The sequence below is a fragment of the Chiloscyllium plagiosum genome, unplaced genomic scaffold, assembly GCF_037043375.1.
Source record: "Chiloscyllium plagiosum isolate Xiang-an unplaced genomic scaffold, Cpla_swu_hap1 HiC_scaffold_7, whole genome shotgun sequence".
Lineage (NCBI taxonomy): Eukaryota > Metazoa > Chordata > Chondrichthyes > Orectolobiformes > Hemiscylliidae > Chiloscyllium > Chiloscyllium plagiosum.
Window position 1 is genome coordinate 26,057,363 of NW_028270145.1, and position 20,030 is coordinate 26,077,392.

The 20,030-nt window shown below is 41.3% G+C and overlaps 1 protein-coding gene across 8 annotated transcripts in view; it reads right to left on the reverse strand.

The window, feature by feature from the left end:
- The window catches only part of agap1 (ArfGAP with GTPase domain, ankyrin repeat and PH domain 1), a 766,011-nt gene that overhangs the window by 417,214 nt on the left and 328,767 nt on the right, over window positions 1-20,030 (reverse strand). For all 8 annotated transcript variants that reach the window (XM_043693252.2, XM_043693251.2, XM_043693245.2 and 5 more), the window contains exon 2: window positions 6,442-6,500. In XM_043693252.2, coding sequence (XP_043549187.1) covers window positions 6,442-6,500 — 59 coding nt within the window. The remainder of the gene's footprint in view (window positions 1-6,441; window positions 6,501-20,030) is intronic.

Here is a 20,030-nt window from a genome sequence, read left to right on the forward strand (position 1 = left end):
GTTGCAGTAGCAAACCTGCCTACCAGAATGCTGGTCCCTAACCTATTAAGGTGCAAACCGTTTCTCTTGTAGAATTTATGCTTACCACAAAGCATACCCCAGTGATCCAAGAATTTAAATCCTTGCTTCCTGAACCAGTTCCCCAGCCACACATTCAAGTCCATTATCTCCCTGTTTCTGGCCTCACCAGCCCAAGGAACTGGAAGCAAACCGGAGATGACCACCCTGGACGTCCTGCTTTTCAGCCTTCTTCCTATTTCTCCGAAGTCCTACTGTAGTATGTTCCTCCTCTTCTTCCCGACATCATTTGTGCCGACATGTACCACCACCTCTGGCTCTTTACCTTCGCCCTTGAGGATTTCCTGCACTCTGTGATGTCTTTAACCCTGTCACCAGGAAGGCAACACACCATCCTTAAGTCCCGCCTGCTGCCACAAAAACCCCGGTCAGTTCCTCTCACTATGGAGTCCCCTATTACCACGGCTCTGTGCGATGTCTGACTCTTCCGCTCTGCCTCTGCGCCAACGTTTGATTGACAGACCTGGCCACCTTGCGAACTGGCAGTGTCATCTGTCTCTACTGTTTCCAAAAGATTTTTCCTGACAGGTACTTCCCCCGGGGTCTCTTGCACCTGTCTCCTCTTTGCCTTCCTCATCGTCTGCTCTCTTCTGGTACGATTGGTGTAATAACCTCGCTGAAGGTCTTGTCCAGAAAGATCTCGTTCTCTCGAGTTCTTTCATCAGTGCTGCAATATGCTCTGTCAGTAGCTGAACGTGCACACACTTTCCACACTTATACGAGCCAGACACACCAGAGTCGTTGATCTCCCACATCAAGCACGTAGCGAACTGAACCAGCTTGGCAGTCATGTCTTCACCCTCTTCAACTGTGGCGTAATCACTTCACTCAACTTCCTTGTCAAAGACTCCTGAGTTAAGCCTCACTCTTCAATCCACAGGAACTTCCTTGGACCCTCTTTCTGGGGCAAGTCTGTGGACTTTTAATTTAGGTTAGAGGAGGAGGGAGGGAGGGAGGCCCCACTTTGTAGGATCTGGGGTTTAGAACACACCCAATCTAATAACAATCACTTTCCTTCCCGACCAGCTTTGCGCTCTGCCTTCACTTCCGCCCAGCTCCCGCCGCTCTCTGATGCGAAAAGACCGTTGGCGTCGAGGTATGTTCTTAAATAACAATCACTTACCTTCTCGACCAGCTTTGCGCTCTGCCTTCACTTCCACCCAGCTCCCGCCGCTTTCTGATGCGAAAAGCCAACATACACCAACAGTGCTTTTAGGCAGGGTGTTCATGGATTTTGACCCAGTGACAGTGAAGAAACATGATATAGATCCAGGTCAGAATTGTGCACAGCTTGGAGAGGAATTTATAAGCGATGGTGTTCCTGTGAAAGCACTGCTCTATCCATTTAAATGTCAGAGGCTGCGGATATGTGATTGTGGCACGGTGGCTCAGTGGTTAGCACTGATGCCTCACAGCTCCATGTACCTGGGTTTGATTCCATCCTGGTCTGTGTGGAGTTTGCACATTCTCTCCGTGTGGGTTGCCTCTGGGTGCTCCAGTTTCCTCCCACAGTGCAAAGGTGTGCAGGTTAGGTGGATTGGCCAGTGTCCAGGATGTGCAGGCTGGGGTTAGCCATGGGAATGCAGGGTTACAGGGACAGGGCGGGTCTGGGTGGGATGCTCTTCGGAGGGCCAGTATGGACTCGTTGTGTCGAATGGTCTGCTTCTGTCATGTAGGGTTTCTATGTTTAGAAGGTGCTATTGAAGGAGATTTGATGAGTTGCTGTTCTGCATCTTCTACACGATACATATTACTACTACTAGGCACCCATGGCAAAGTGAGTGAATGTTGAATACATGGAATAAAGGGCCAATCAATCGGAGTGATTTGTCTGAGATAGTGTGAAGCTTCCAGAGTACTGTTGGAGTAGCATTTGTCCAAGCCAATGAAGAGTATTCCATCACATTCTTGACTTGTACTTTGGAAACTGTGGGCAGGATCTAGAGACTCACTAGCTGGGTTACTTGTGCTAGGTAAAACCAATGACTGCAGATGCTGGAAACCAGATTCTGGATTAGTGGTGCTGGAAGAGCACAGCAGTTCAGGCAGCATCCAAGGAGCTTCGAAATCGACGTTTCGGGCAAAAGCCCTTCATCAGGAATAAAGGTAGTGAGCCTGGAGAGATAAGCTAGAGGAGGCTGGGGGTGGGGAGAAAGTAGCATAGAGTACAATGGGTGAGTGGGGGAGGGGATGAAGGTGAGAGGTCAGGGAGGAGAGGAGTGACCCTTACTTGCATATATTATAGACCGAGAGATGGTGAGGGTTGGTAACCACACACTTGACAGGGGAAAGCAAAAAAAGGCAGCTGCATATGAGAGTGGGGGAGGGCAGCCATGCAAATACAGAGTCTGATAAGATGATTGGCAATCACTTGAGAGTGGCTGCACATGAGTGGGGAAGGCAAGGAGAACAGCAACAAGAATGCACAGAAGTGGCTGTAAGAAATGGGGACAGCAAAGCACAGCTGCAAGGGGAGGATGGGAGAGGGAAAACATGCACAAGGCTGAAGGGTGAAGGCAGCAAGCTATGCCCTTGTCACCTGCCCAGAGAAGTGTATTAGATTGCAGAGAGTGGATCAAAGCTACATTAACCATGTTTCATTGCAAAGGACATTAATTCCACATGTGCATTGACATCTGGGTCCTTTTGCGACTTGTCACCTAAATCAAACCAAATCAAATGCAACAAATGATGGTCATGCATACAACAAATTGTTGACTATTTCTCCATTCCTTCAAACACAATGCGGAAAATAGGAGCAGCAGCAGCATTCTGACATTGCAGAGTTCACCTTGAACATTGCTAAGTTATTGTTTGAAAGCTCAGGAGTGAGAAGCACCCCAGAATACAGAAGGCATCTGAATGACTATTCTGTTGTGGGGGAGGTATAACAGGAGACGCTTGAGCAATATCTGCTCTGGAAATCACTATCATAGGACAGGCTCTGACAATTAGATTCCACCCAATTATTCTTTTGCAAAATCCAGTATTTTTCTGTTGTACACAGGAAAGTGAAAGCATTTGATCATTTTCTTTGTTAAATTCTGGTAAAGGAAATGCTGCTTCCATAACCTAGCCTTGCTTATTTACTTAACAACAAGTGATAACCAACGCAGACACCAAACTGAAATCTGCAATTTGGAAGCTAACGATTTTCCACAAAAATGCTATTCTTCTAAACAACAATTGAGGAATTACATATCCAGCATGGAAAATATTTGTATTTCTATGTGTTAGAAGCAATTTTAAACTAATATATATTCTACATCACTGTGATCATGCCAACATGTCACACATACAGATCAGATGTCTCAAGATGAATAAGCAATTACATGATAAAAACTCTCAAATAAGAAATTGTATGTTTGCAAAGAACTCATAGGTGAGTAATTTTCTGCAGCATAAATTAGAAATAAATAAGGCCATTGTATTCCTCCAATATCTCAGTGAACTAAAGACAAAAAAAAATTCAATTCTTCATGAGAGCAGAAATGAGCCAGCATCCTCGTATTGATAGGGAAGGAAGTGTGGAAAAAGCCAAAGTGTGTTTCAAAGAGCCATGTTACAACATAGATTTTTCTGAACAGTGGGTAAGGGAAGAGCCAGGCTTGGCATTGATGCTCTTAGAATAGTGTGGCTTAACAACACTCATTGATTAAGTAAATAAAAATAAACAAACAAACAAACAGTAACTTCAACGAAATAGCAATGCCAATGTTTCTCAAGCTGTACTGCAACATCCAGCTTCGGCAAAGATCAGTGTCAGGGGAAGCTATTCCGGGAGGAGACAGAAACAGGCAGAGACAAACACTAACCAAAGGACAGAGAGTGACAGAAGGATATTTGGATTTCAACAGGCATTAAATCAGATCAGTCTTTTTTGAACATGTTATTGGTGAGAATAGTTTGGAAGGTAAATTGTGAAGAGGGTATAAGGGGTTTTCAATTTGAGTAAGGTAGAGTTAGTAAATGAGTGGGTAAAACTTTGTCCAATGCAGTATCAAGTGGAAAATAATGGACTTGAATATGTGGCTGGGGAACTGGTTCAGGAAGCAAGGATTTAAATTCTTGGATCACTGGGGTATGTTTTGTGGTAAGCATAAATTCTACAAGAGAAACGGTTTGCACCTGAATAAAGAGACTTCAGTTTAACTGTGGAGATGTTTCAGGACTCTGAGGTCCAAAGGGATCTGGGTATCCTGGCATATAACTCACACGGAGTTTGTCTGCAGGGGTAGCAAGTGATTGGGAAGGCAAGGGCCTTTTTTTTCATTCATTCACAGGATATGAGCATCACTGGCTGGGCTAACATTTATCCCCCATTCCTATTAGCCCTCAAGGAGATGGTATTGAGCTGCAGTATTGAACGGCTGCATTCCATAAAACTAATTTTTCTGGAGAAACAGAATGTAGCAGAAATTAAAACTGCAGCTTTCTCTGTTCCTGCTCCCAGTTCAACATTCAACCATTTAGTTTGTAATGAGTTACAGACTGGAATATAACAGATTTCTCAGCAAGTTTATACATAGCATAACAGACATGATAGAGCGAGTTACTGACAGGACTATAGTTGAGGGATTCGTTGTAGTTTACGCATCCAATAACCAATAATGGGGAGTGAGTTATAGACTGGACTGTAATTGAGAAGTTATATAGAATAACAGACACTTGAGTTACACACTGGAATCTCATAGCGGAACACAGGGATGGTTTATGTAGAGAATAACAAGTACTCAAGAATGAGTCAGCCATGGGAATCTACTCGAGAGACAGATGGGCCCAGGAGTGGCAGACAGAGTTTAATTTAATTAAATGTGAGGTGTTTCATTTTGGTATGGCAATTCAGGGCAGGACTTATACAGGTCTGGGAAGTGTTGTCAAACAAAGAGGCCATGGGATGCACATGTATAGCTCCTTGAAAATGGAATCACAGATAGATAAGGTGATGAAGACTATGTTTAGCAAGCTTGCCTTCATTAGCCAGTGCATTTAGTATAGGAGTAGGGAGATTATGTTACAGCTGAACAGGACATTGGGGAGGCCACTTTTAAAATATTGCACTCAGTTTTTGTCTCCCTGCTGTAGCAAAGATGTTGTTAAACATGAAAGGGTTCAGAAGAGTTTTACAAGGATATTACGCCGGCTGGAGGGTTTGAGCTATAGGGAGAGGCTGAATAGCTGGGGTTATTTTCCCTAGAGCATCAGAGGCTGAGGGGTGACATTATAGAAGTTTACAAAATCATGGGGGATACGGAAAAGATGAACAACAAAGGTCTTTTCCCTAAGATAGGGGAGTCCAAAACTAGAGGGCATAGGTTTCAGGTGAGAGGGGAAAGATTGACAAGGGACCTAAGAGGCAACATTTTCATGCAGAGGGTGGGACATGTATGGAACGAGCTGCCAGAGGAAGTGATAGAGGTTGGTAAATTACAACATTTAAAAGGCATCTGGATGGTTACAGGAGTAGGAAGTGTGGAGAGAGATATGGGCCAAATGTTGGCAAATGGGACTAGATTTATTTAGGATGTCTGGTCTACTGGATGAGTTGGACCAAAGGGTCTGTTTCCGCGCTGTACATCTCTAATACTTTATGTGGAAAAATATAGAATAGAATGAAAAATGACTTTCATTGAAGCTTTTGGTTGTGCACTCATCAGAACAAACACAAGAATTTCAAATTTCAAACTGGCAAGTTGACTCCAAGGGGTCAAAGTTTTGCCATGTAAAAAGCAACAGGGAACTAGAGGCTCCCCAGGCACCTGGTTGTTCTTGAAAATGTTCCTTTTGTTTGAAGAGAAAGATCCTTATTTATGAAAGAATGTCATTTCTAACAAGTGAGTCACAATACGAGCTCAACTGACTACAGGTGCACAAACCTTTATCCAAAATTCCGAAATCCAAAAAGCTCCAAGATCCGAAGGTTTCTCGTGAAGTTTTTTTTCTGTATAACAAGGTTGTTTGGTGTGCGAAAACAACTCCACACCCACCTGACCCATGTCACTCAGATTAGATGTGGCGGGGTGGCCCAGCACTGACAGCCGTCAATTGTCTCTCAGCACTCTTCTATTTACACTTGGGTCTGCTGTGTGATAATTTTTTTTATTTCACTGTGAAAATGTCATTTATTCAGAAATCTGGAAAATTCCAAATTCCGAAAAACAATTGGCCCCAAGAATTTCGGATAAAGGATTGTATACCTGTACTTAAAATTTGTTGATAATGTACCTATTAATGAAAACACTCTCATCACAGAATTCAGACAAAAAAACATCAAGGATTACACCTAATGTTAACAAAATTTTCCAAGAAGATATTTTTTGTTGGAATGGTGCCTTATTTAAGTGCACTGGTAACCATACTTACCACTTTAAGTTCTGGCACAGATCGACTAAGAGTCCACTCTTGGCTGTTCACAAATGCATCTGCAAAACAGAGAACCATAATATAAGTTAATAAACTCTGAAAAACCAAGAAATATAATATTTGAAAAATGCTAAGCAACATTATGGCTATGACTTTAAAAAGACTGCAATTTAGAGAAGAATAGGAGACTGATAATTACAATACAGTGATTGTTAAGTGAAGTACTGAGGTGAAGTCTACTCTATCCCTAAAATTAGCCCTCATCTTCACAAAAGCCATTGATAAAGTTTGAAATTTCCTCCCAAAACAATGATATGCTCCACTCCTCCACATGTTCCAAGTTTCAAATCTCAGCAGTGACTGTCAGAGCAAAATATTAGCAGAGAAAGTCAATTTGCTGCATGGGCATCTGGCTCAAAATCATAACTAAAACACTCTCCAGGCACTTCTTGCAGTAGCCAGCACAAAGAATTTCTCAACAATTAAGCCTGCAGACCCAAAGGTCCAAAGCACAACTTTATGATCAATCTAATGTGAATACTAGCATATTCAAAGTAAACAAAATTCCCACACATTTAAAACCAAAAGGAAAGCTTGCAATCCGTGCTCTGGGGGAAAGGGATATTAAGTCTTTAACTCCCCTGGTTGTCTTCAGATAGTGTGATGGATCTTTTCCAGTCACCTGAAAGGGACAGATGGAGCCTCAGTTTAACGTATCATCCAAAAGATACATCCCTGGATGCTTCGGCCTAGATTTCAATACTCAAATATCTCGAGTATGATTTGACTCACAAGGTGGAGTGCACTATCAACTGCGCCAAAGCTAAAACTTTTCACAGAAATATTAGAAATGGTGCATGTACCATCAAGATCAAAAAATATCTGGGAAAGTGGGGATTCAAGAGAGGAGTGACCATTCTGGGCCCTCAGACCCATCCCCTTCAGTCAGCCCAGTAATCTTTGCATTACACACTAGTTAGCAGTCTATCTGGATATGGTTGGCACACCTGCTTTTGAAGTAAAAGCCTGTAATTTAGCTAGAGACATATTACATAACAGTCTTCAGAGACAAGCAACCACTTTAAAAGATCACCAACCGGCCAAGGAATGAGAATACAAGAGAAATATTTGCAGTGTAGTTTTCACAAATTGAAATTGGGAGATCACTCAGTTAGTCATAACCAGTGTTAGCAGACATCATGGCATGGACCTCCTATTCACTGCCTTTGAATCAGGAGACTACAGCAAAAGAGACTTAAAAGGTGGACATAAAAATAATCCCAGAGCATTATTTCTGAAAATCAAGGGAAGCCTGATGTTTCCACTCATATCTTGGTGAAGGATATGAGACGAGATCACAATCTATTAAGGAGATATGGACCTTTGAATAAAGGAAATGGGTCAAATTATGCAGAAAGGAGGAAGGATAACCTTTTATGGACATAATCCGATAGATACCTTGTTAATGAAGGTCCATGCACAAATTGAACCCTTGGGCTACAAGTAATGGTTCTTGCTCATGTTAGAGATATCACGTAGTGCAGGAAACAATTTACAATGGAGGAAAGTGCTGCCAATGAATACACTTCATTACAAAGCCATTACAGGCGACTGGGGAAATAGAGCAGCCTTCCCAGTAAATCAAGTACAAGGCAATGTCTGCGTTGTTTATGTCACGACTAGCCTTATATCCGAGTCAGGTTTGTATTTACTCCAGAGACAGATCCAGTTTACCAAAGCACAGTGCTCCCCAACAGCTGGTCACTTTGCCCGGAATGAAAGCAGCAAATATATCTAATTAGTGTCACATTACAGTAACAAACTGCTGTGCTGACGCGCTCCCTCATTCAACAATCAAATTGCTATTGCCACATAAGATACCTTACACTAGACATGGTCTTTTGTTGCGATTCAGTTCATGCCAAGACAGAATATTTTCTCACTATTTATGGCATGTACAGAACTAGGATCAAATTGCAAAATTGCAACTTTAATGGCACAGCACATTCTTAAAATGCCAATAATAAATCAGGCAATAATAAATGCTTTCATCAATAGACCCAATGGCTAACTGCGCATGTGCTAGCAATGGCACTATGTACTGTATTTAACTCAAGGATAAACATATCCAAGGCACCTCAGACAGTCAAAAAGTGCTGGGACCACTGCTTTCTGTCATTTATATAAATGATCTGGCTGTGAAAGTAGAGGCACAGTTAGTGAGTTTGCAGATGACACCAAAATAGGTGGTGTACTGGACAATGAAGGTAAGTATCACAGATCAGATAGGCCAATGGCTGAGGAGTGGCAGATAGAGTTTAATTTAGATAAATATGAGGTAGTGCATTGTGGTAAGGGAAACCAGGACAGGACTTATACAATTATTCATAGGACCCTGCGGAGTGCTGCTGAACAGAGAGACCTGGTAGTTCAGGTTGGAGACAGTGAGGACTGCAGTTGCTGGAAAGTCAATGTCGATAAAGCATTGAGCTGGAAAAAGCAGATCAAGCAGCATCAGAGGAGCAGGAGAGTTGATGTTTCAGGTCAGGACCTTTCATCAGGAGATCCCGACCTGAAACATTGATTTTCCTGCTCCTCTGATGCTGCTTGACCTGCTGTGCTTTTTTCAGCTCCACACCTTTTGAATCTAGGAGTGTAGTTGCATATTTCTTTGAAAGTGGAGACACAGGTAGATAAGATGGTGAAGGTGGCATTTGTTTTGCTTGGCTTCATTGGTCACAACATTGAGTATCAGAGTTGGGATCAACTGGGAGAAAGTGAGGACTGCAGATGCTGGAGATATAAGTCGAGAGTGTAATGCTGGAAAAGCACAGCAGGCCAGGCAGCATCCGAGGAGGAGAATCAACGTTTCGGGCATAAGCCCTTCATCAAGAATGGCTTATGCCCAAAATGTCGATTCTCCTGCTCCTCAGATGCTGCCTGACCTGCTGTGCTTTTCCAGCACTTCACTCTCGACTATAAGAGTTGGGATGTCATGTTGCGGCTGTACAGGACATTGGTGAGACCACTTTTAGAATAGCACATACAATTCTGGTCTCCATGTTATAGGAAAGATGTTGTTAAAGTTGAGAAGGTGCAGGAAAGATTTGCAAGGATGTTGGCAGCTTGGAGGGTTTAAGCAGGGAGAGGCTGAATACGCTGGGGCTATTTTCCCTGAGGTATTGGAGGTTGAGGGGTGATCTTTAAAGAAATTTATAAAATCATCAAGGCATAGATAAGGTAGATAGCCGAGGTCTTTCACCTAGGCGAGGAGAGTCCAAAAATAGAGGGCATTGATTTAAGGGGAGAGAGAAAAGATTTAAAAAGCACCCGAGGGGTAACTTTTTCACGCAGAGGGTGGTGCATGTATGGAATGAGCTGTCACAGGAAGTGCCGCATGTAAGTACAATCACAACATTTAAAAAGCATCTGGGTGAATATATGGATAGGAGATATGGGCCAGATACTGGCAAATGAGACTAGATCACACTGGGACATCAAGTCAGTGCAAACAAGTTGGATCGAAGGGTCTGTTTCCATGCTGTATGACTTTATGGCAAAAAGACACTGAGCTAGGGGTGCTATTTAGAGAGGTGGCCAAACTCTGGATCCAAATAACTTGACCTCTGGGCCAATGTCTCTCCCTGCCACACTGCTATATTAAAACATTCAAAATCCTAGAATATATTATAGCCTGTAGCTTGTATTATTCATTCCAGACTAGTTGCTTACTTTTAAGTTTCTATTTTTTATTGAGGTCTTGCAATGTTTTCCTCCTCCCATTGTGAAAGTATCAAGATACTTCAGAGTCCAGTTGCAATGGAAATATCCATATTCACAAACAAACCTCAACAGCAAAAGTCTAGTATAGGAAGTCATTACACATGAAAGTGATCCTACCCAGTCCAACAAAAGTTCCAGCAAAAAGTGGTAGATGAATAGTAACTGTCTGATTTGTTTTCTTCTTTTCTAATACATGTTGAGGCATAATGCCAAACAGCTACTATGTTTTCATGCTCAGAAACAATTGTGTTTATATACGACATTCAATAATTTGTGATTGTACTTGGACAGAAATAAATAGCATTTCCACTTCTACATAATCATATAATGGCACTAGTTATAATTTAGATTTTCTGTTAAAAAAATTACTTGCATAAACACAAGTAAACTCTTCAATGAACAATATAATCTGGCATTGAAATGCAACTTAATGGTATTATGTTAATGATTACTGTATTACTGTAAAATTGCTGCATAATTATCTATGCAGTATGTTTACATTACTATATGCTTATAAACTTTGCAGCAGAAGATATTCTTGGATGCATGTAAGGGGTAACCTAGTGCAGATGTATTAACAATTAATCGTGGATTTACCCCAAAAACTAAGTAGAGTCATAGATTTCCCTCTGACTATTGGGGGGTCTATAATACAATCCCAATAAGGTGATCATCCCTTTCTTATTTCTCAGTTCCACCCAAATAACTTCCCTCGATGTATTTCCGGGAATATCCTCCCTCAGCACAGCTATAATGCTATCCCTTATCAAAAATGCCACTCCCCCTCCTCTCTTGCCTCCCTTTCTATCCTTCCTGTAGCATTTGCATCCAGGAACATTAAGTTACCAGTCCTGCCCATCCCTGAGCCATGTTTCCATAATTGCTATGATATCCCAGTCCCATGTTCCTAACCATGCCCTGAGTTCATCTGCCTTCCCCACAACATCTTTCCGATGGGAAGGAGACCAGAATTGCACGCAATATTCCAACAGTATTTTAATAAAAGTCCTCCACTCATAAATAACATGATTTAAATCATTGAAAGAGCTTTCAAACAAAAGCTGTACTGAACCACATATTTGACGGTGTACACTGGTCAGATTCTTGCAAATTAAATATTTTTAATACAAAAAATAACTTTTAACAATGTGCCACCACATGCTTGTGCATCCAAAAAAAATCAGCTTAATTTGAATTCCCTTTGTGCAGAACCGCTCAATGTTGGATTGTGTCATGGCCTCTTTTTTAGGCAGAGCTGATCTGACAAACTACATTTCTGACTAGTGAAAAGGGCAGTGGAAAGCACCAATGTATGCCCTTGATCTTTGCACTTCTACAACCAATTCTGCAAAAAATGGAGCTTAAATTGGTGTTAACAAGGGATAACTCCACACTTTAACCTACAATTTCCCTTTCCTAACAACAGACAGATTTTACTACTTTCTTGAATTTCTTAATTTGCATGTAGTGACATTTACAATGAATTTATTCCACATATTCAGCAAGGAAAAAAACATGCTTCTTATTTGTAAACTTAGTCGAAGTTTGTTAAGTATACTTGTGACCTTATTTCCACGTGGACAATCTATACTAAATAAGCTTATTTCATTTACATTTCCAATCTCTTAGCTTCTGATACTGCCCTCTCAATGATTTTCTAACAAAGAAAACCATTCTAGTCCGTGCCTTGCATCACACTTTAGAAGCTAAGGTCCAGAAATCGTGCTTGCATGACAACATTTTTATGAAGGAAACATGCCTATAATTGCCAATGTGTAAATGTAGTCTGACCTGTGATCTATCTATTTAACCTTAAAGCAGCTAACAATGAATAACTTTAAAATGTATGCATGCACTTAATTATAGATTAAAATGAATGCAAAAAGTAAATATGGTGAAGTTATTCTTTTTAACATACTGCAGACTATGAGAACAACATGTTCACCTCAGCATATGTCCACATCACCTGCACCTACTCAGTTATCTTTCTGGAGAGATAGTCAGAGACCATCATTTAAAATGTTAGAAAACGAGTTCTATTTTGAAAATGATCATATTGACTAAGTAATTTTCAGTGGCTACATTAATCAAATGTTTTTGTAAAAGGTTGCATTTGGTAAAGAACATTTTATGCAGTAAATAATTGTTTTATGGCATAAAATGAACATTGCTGAAAAAGAAATTAGTCAGTTATTACAAATTGTACACAATTTTACATCATACCTCACCTAAACAAGCTCAATCACTCCATATCAGTGCTCAAGCCTCCTTTAACCCAAGCCTATATAAACTTACAAACATAACTTTTGCCTTCTCCCTCATATGTTTATCTCACTTCCTGTTCTGTTCAATTACTCCCTGTCGTAGAGAGTTCCACATTCTCACCCCCGACTCTTTGTACACTGAAGCTTCTTCTGAATTCCCCATGGGATTTCTTGGCAACCATCTTATATTATGTTAAAAATCACACAACACCAGGTTATAGTCCAACAGGTTTAATTGGAAGCACACTAGCTTTCGGAGCGAAGCTCCTTCATCAGGTGATTGTGGAGGGTTCGATCGTAACACAGAATTTATAGCAAAAATTTGCAGTGTGATGTAACTGAAATTATACATTGAAAAATTGATTGTCTGTTAAGCCTTTCATCTGTTAGAATACAGTGATAGTTTCACTTCTTTCATGTGTAAATCACAAAACCCTTTTTTTTTTAAAAGTTGCATTCTTGGGTTAGCTGTTAACAGCTGTTATCTTATATTATGTCCTCTAGTCATGCTCTTCTTGAGAAGAGAAAACATTTTCGCTGTATCCACTCAATTAAACCTTTCATAATTTTGAAGACTTCTATCAGGCCATCCATGAGCTTTTGTTTTTCAATTAAACCAGAACATGTCAATCCTTTCGTGTAATGCATCCCCACACATTTCTGGTTTTAATACTAATATTAGCAATGTAGGTCCATTTATCAGACTCAAATTGCATTTACTAATCATTCTGACTGAAGATTTATTGGGTGAGAATACATTTTTTGTTTGTGGGGAATTCAAAACTAGAGACCACAAAAACTAAAAGTCCCTAATAAATTCAATATGAATTCACGAGAAACGTCTTTATCCAGAGTGATGAAACAGTAACCCTTCTACCATTTGGATTTGTTGAGATGAATAGTATAGATGTGTTTAAGGGAAAGCTAGATCAGTAAAATGAACATAAGAACATAAAAACTAGGAGCAGGATTAGGCCATCAGGCCCTTTGAGCCTGCTCCACAATTCAATAAGATCATGGCTGACCTTTCTGTGAACTCAGCTCCACTTACCCGCCCTCTCACCATAACCCTTAATTCCTTCATTTTCCCAAACATTAACCGAAGTAGCATCAACTACTTCACTGGACAGGGAATTCCATAAATTCACAACCTTCTGGATAAAGAAATTCCTTCTCAATTCAGTCCAAAATCTGTTCCCCCTAATTTTGAGGCTATGCCCTCTTGTCCTAGTTTCATCTGACAATGGAACATCCTCTCTATATCTATCTTATCTATTCCCTTCATACTTTTACATGTTTCTATAAGATCTCCCCTCATTCTTCTAAATTCCAATGAATATAATTCCAGTCTACTCAGTCTCTCCTAATAAGCCAACCCCTCAACTCCGGAATCAACCTTGTAAACCTCCTCTGCACCCTTCCAGTGCCGGTACATCCTTTCTCAAGTAAGGAGACCAAAACTGCGCACAGTACTCCTCAGCAGCATCCTGTACAGCTGCAACATAACCTCCTTGCTTTTAAACTCAATCCCTTTAGCAATGAAGGAGAAAATTCCATTTGCCTTTCTAATTACCTGTTGCACCTGCAGACCAATCTTTTGTGATTCATGTACGAGGACACCTGGGTCACTCTTTTTACTACCAAGTAATAGTCCTTTTTATTGTTATGCCTACCAAAATGGATGGCTTCACGTTTATCAACATTGTATTCCATTTGCCAGACCTCTGCTCATTCACAATGTTCCTCTGCAAAGTTTCACAGTCCTCTGCACATTTTGATCTGTCCCTCAACTTAGTGTCTTCTGCAAACTTTGACACACGTGGTCGCCAACTCCAAATCATCTATGTAAATTGTGAATAATTGCCGTCCCAACACTGATCCCCGAGGCAAACCACTAGTTACTGATTGCCAACCAGAATAGCACTCATTTATCTTCACTCTTCTCTTCCTGTTAATCAACCAACCCCACTATCCATAATGCCATGCATCTTTATCTTTTGCAGAAGCCTCTTGTGAGGCACCTTGTCGAAGGCCTTTTGGAAATCTAGGAACATAACATCTACTGAGTTCCCTTTGCTCACTGTGCTCATAATGTCTTCATAGGATTCCAAAAGAATGACATGCCCTTCATGAACCCATGCTGTGTCTGCCCAGAGGACACTTTCTATCGAGATGCTTTGCTATTTATTCCTTGATAATACACTGAAGCATCTTCCCCACTACAGGAGTTAAACTAACTGGTCTATAATTTTCCACCTTTTGTCTACCACCCTTTTTAAACAGTGACATCACATTTGCTGTTTTCCAGTCTGTTGGAACTGCCTCAGAGTGCAGTGAATTTTGGAAAATTGCCATAAGTGCACTATTTATTTCTCCTGCCATCTCTTTTAGTACTCTGGGATGCATTTCAGCAGGGCCAGGAGACTTGCCTATTCTTAACTCCATTAGCTTGCCCAACAGTACCTCTTCTGTGATAACGATTGTTTCCAGGTCCTCAGCTACCTTCGTCTCTTTAGCAATTACCGGCATGTTATTAGTGTCCTCCGCTGTGAAGACCGACACAAAATACCTATTCAATTCCTCGGCCATTTCATCATACCCCATGAATAGATGCCTCTTCTCATCCTTTAACATTTACTTTAGCCACTCTTTTTCATTTTATATATTTCTAGAAACATTTGCTGCCTGCCTTTATATACTGTGCTTGTTTTTTTCTCATGTTCTATCTTACTTTTCTTCATAGTTCTTTTTGTGGCTCTGTTGACCTTTAAAGCTTTCCCCATATTCTAGCTTCCCACTGATCTTGGTCACTTTGTAGCCTTCTCTTTCAATTTGATCACTTCCCTTATTTCTTTAGACACACATGACAGATTACCCCTTTTCTTACAGTCCTTCCTTTTCATTGGAATACACCTTTGCTGAGTACTTTGAAAAGTTGAAGGAATGGAATAGAAAGCCAGTAGGAGGAGGTTCAAGTGGATAACAAAAACTGCATTGATCTATTGGGTTGAATGGCCAGTTTTTACACTCTAAAATTCTATGTAATACACTTGCAGATGGAAAGACGTCTCCTCGCATAAGGTTCCTATGACTAGACGAATAAGCCGACCTGATAGTCTGTCACTGCAGTTGCGATATTTGGATAATTCAAAACTTGTAACTTTGTTAAATGCAGCCTTTGTAACCACTGGACAGACACCCAGTCTCAGTGTATCTCAACAATCTTCCCTCTAAGTAGATGTGTAAAAATACCAGGGTTGTTACATGGAGCTGGCTCATACACAACAGATTTGAAGAACATCAGAACATTCGGCTTCTTATGGCCCAAATATAACCTTAAAAAATTGTAGGCTCTAGTGCAGTACAGTGCTGGGTCGTACCTGGCACAGCATCACATCTACATGGTAATGCCAGCTAATTTCTGAGCCAAACAATGAGGGGCTAAGACTGTCTGGCAAAATACAGTGTTGACCATGTGATGCATCATCTGCCAATTCTGGAACTTTACTTGCAGAAGTCAATACAGACCTTCAAATTGGAATGCACATTGATGGAATTTCATTCAGTATACAGTTGGTTCTGATATAATGCTTTAGTTCCGTTCTCGTGCGATCTCGCGTTATAAGAAAACTGCACAATAGCTGCACCATTTAAACTAATAGGGCCGGAATCGCGTTATAGCCAATACAGGTAAGTAAAGTTCGCATTTTACAAATAACGGTTTGCAGTTTTCAATTGCGTTAAAGCCAATTTGCATTGAAGAACCGTGCGTTATAACAGGACTGCACTTGCTTTGAATATCATTGCAAGGTGTTGGATATTTGAGAATTCAAACATTACCTTGTCATACTGATCGTTAATGCTTCAATTATAAAGTAAAACTCTGACCTTCAAATCTGAAACAAGCTCTTATATTATGGTAAACAACTACACATTTAATAACCCACAAATTTCTCTGTAGAGAAGAGTATAATGTCCCAGATATTTCATAAAAGGCTTGTTTTCATTCTAAAGGACTGAAAATGGAGGAGTGTTGGGGAGAGCTGGGAAAAGAGAGAATACAAATAACCACCATTCATTTTATTACTTCAGTCATTAATCCTATACGGGGATGTATGCTGAATTGCAAGGCCTCTACACCATAATGACCAATTTTGACCATATATCATTATTTTCTGTTTGTTATAAATCAAATTTTAATTGAATATTTTCTACAATTCAGAAAACCCTGCACATTCTTATCAATGTGATGCACTTTACTAAACACTTCTGGTTTGTGTTTGCTATAGCCTATGAACAAAGACCTCCAAAGATCATTAACATAAAAGTTTCCAAGGTCAAAACGGCAGATTGCTCAATGACAAGGGTCAGAACAGAACATTATAGTATTCTAGCTCAGAGTGCAGCATGTAAATTCCAGTCCTGGTGATAGTGTGCTGTTGCAACTACAGGTACAGTAAAACCAAATGTATGAATTTTACACTAATTATATGCAATACCACCCCCAGTATGTCTTTATAAAACTACAGACTTTCAGACTGAGAATTCTAGGCTTGAGATATCTTCAGTTAACTATATTTTTGGTTACCAGCATGTTGCTGCATATTAATAAAATAAGATTCCTGCTGTTTTTCTCTTGGGTAACTGGAGTTTCCCTATGGTCTCCAAACACTTACTTTCAAATGGTATGTGTCAGTTAGAACATCTTCAACAGACCTGAAAACAAAACCACTGTTCTAAATGTCAGAGGGTATAAAACAAAATTATTCAGATCCAGCCCTACCAAGGAAAATATCATGTCATATAATCAACAATTTTATATACCCCCCCCCCCCAATAAGGACAGATTGATACTCAATACATAAAAACCCTAATCAAATCTATAAAATCAATGCAGACTAGGTAAATGGGGAGGTGTTTGACTTAACTAGCTGATACCTGGTGACATGGTACCGGGATAAAAAATAAACAAAGCATTATCAGGCATAAAGCTCAAGAAATATTGCTTTGCAGTATTTGGTCACATTGTGCACAGCTTGTGTACAGTCACTTTAAAACGGAGTTTTCTTTGAAGGCAGGTCCTCAACAAGGATGTTTCCATGACAACTGTACAGTTCGGCAGACTCAACGCATATACCCTACTTCTCTCAAATCTGCAGAAATATTCAGGCTGCATTCAGTCAGTTTTCTGATAACACCATCCATCAGATGAAAGATAAAGCACATTCACACGATAATAAGATTATACAAAGGCTCAAGATAAGATTTTTGGTTTTCTTTTGAAGATTTTTCCCATCTCAAACACTAGCACTGCGCAACATTTGCTTCCCACCGTGAACCAACTATGCAAAAGATCCAGGATGCTTTCCCAGCATGGGTTCAGCCATAGGCTTCTTTTGAGCCAAGCCAAGCACGAAGAGGTGCAAATTGAAGTGTCTCTTATTTCGCCCCATTTATTAACTTGCTACTGTTTAAAGCAACTTGTAATGTTATGGAAGCCATGGTTACTGAAGTTGAAATTATGGACAACTCCTCTCCAACTCCAAACATCATAAAATCATTAAAACAAACTGAAAAGATTAGTTCATGATAAAATAAAACCATCTGGAACATGATAAATTTACAAATAATCTTAGCCTCTGTAACCAGAATGGCCCAGATCAAACCACAAAGTCTATTATTTCTCAATAATACTGTTAGGACATCACAAATACTTATCATCATATGCTGCATTTAAAGTAACTTTTACCTTTTACAGTCAAGAATGGTCCTAGATTTCTACTGAATAGGGTAGCATATCAATTAGGACACACAAATGCAAATGTTTTCCAACAAGAGAATCCAACAATCACCCTTTGACATTCAAAGCTGTCATTGAATCCCCATTATCAAATGCTGGGAGTTCTCATTGATCAGAAACTGATTGGACTTACCATATAAATACAGTAGCTACAATGGCAGTCAGAGGCTAGGAGTCTGCACCAAGTAAATCATTTCCTGATCTCCCAAAGCCTATCAGAAGGCTCGAGACAGGGGTGAGATGGGCTCCAACAACACTCAAGAAGCTTGACAACATCCAGAACAAAGCAGCCAGCTTAATTGGCATCATATTCACAAGGAGAAAGTGAGGTCTGCAGATGCTGGAGATCAAAGTTGAAACTTTATTGCTGGAACAGCACAGCAGGTCAGGCAGCATCCAGGGAACAGGAGATTCGACGTTTCGGGCACAGGCCCTTCTTCAGGAATGAGCAGAGAGTGTTCAGCAGGAGAAGATAAAAGGTAGGGAGGAGGGACTTGGAGGAGGGGCATTGGAAATGTGATAGGTGGAAAGAGGTCAAGGTGAGGTGATAGGTCCGAGTAGGATGGAGGCGGAGAGGTCAAGAAGAAGACTGCAGGTCAGGAAGGCGGTGCCGGGCTGGAGGGATCCGGCTGAGACAAGGTGGGGGGAGGGGGGATGAAGAAACTGGTGAAGTCCAAGTTCATCCCCTGCGGTTGGAGGGTTCCCAGTCGGAAGATAAGACGCTCCTCCTCCGACCGTCGAGTTGTTGTGGTTTGGCGGTGGATGAGTCCAATGACCTGCATATCCTCGGTGGAGTGGGAGGCGGAGTTGAAATGCTGTGCTACAGGTTGGTTGGGTTGGTTCGTCCGGGTGGCCCAGAGGTGCTCTCTGAATCGCTCCGCAAGTAGGCGGCCTGTCTCCCCAATATAGAGGAGGCCACACCGGCTGCAGCGGATGCAGTAGATGATATGGGTGGAGGTGCAGGTGAATCTGTGGCGGATATGGAAGTTTCCTTTGGGGCCTTGGAGAGAAGTGAGGGGGGAGGTGTGGGCACAAGTGTTGCACCTCCTGCGGTTGCAAGGGAAAGTGCCGGGAGTGGAGGTTGGGTCGGTGGGGGGTGTGGATCTGACAAGGGAGTCGCGGAGGGAGTGGTCTCTATGGAAAGCTGATAGGGGAGGGGAGGGAAATATATCCTTGGTGCTGGGGTCTGTTTGGAGGTGGCGGAAGTGACGGCGGATGATGCGCTGTACATGGAGATTGGTGGGGTGGTAGGTGAGGACCAGTGGGGTTCTGTCCTGGTGGCGGTTGGAGGGGCGGGGCTCAAGGGCGGAGGAGCGGGAAGTGGAGGAGATGCGGTGGAGGGCACCGTCGACCACGTCGGGGGGGAAATTGCGGTCCTTGAAGAAGGAGGCCATCTGTGTTGTACGTATTTTGAACTGGTCCTCCTGGGAGCAGATGTACGTATTTTGAACTGGTCCTCCTGGGAGCAGAATTCACAAGAATTCATCATATTCACAAGATCCACTCTCCCCACTGATACTAAGTATCAGTAGTGTGTACCATTTATAAGAGGCACTGCAGAAATTCACCAAGCCTCCTGAGACAGCACCTTCGAAACCCACCATCATTTCCATCGAGAAAGAGCAAAGGCATCAGATATATGGGAACACCAACGCCTGCAAGCTTCGGTCCAAGCTATTCACTGCCCTGACTTGGAAATATAATCAACATCCCTTCAGTATCTTTGGGTCAAAATCCAAAAG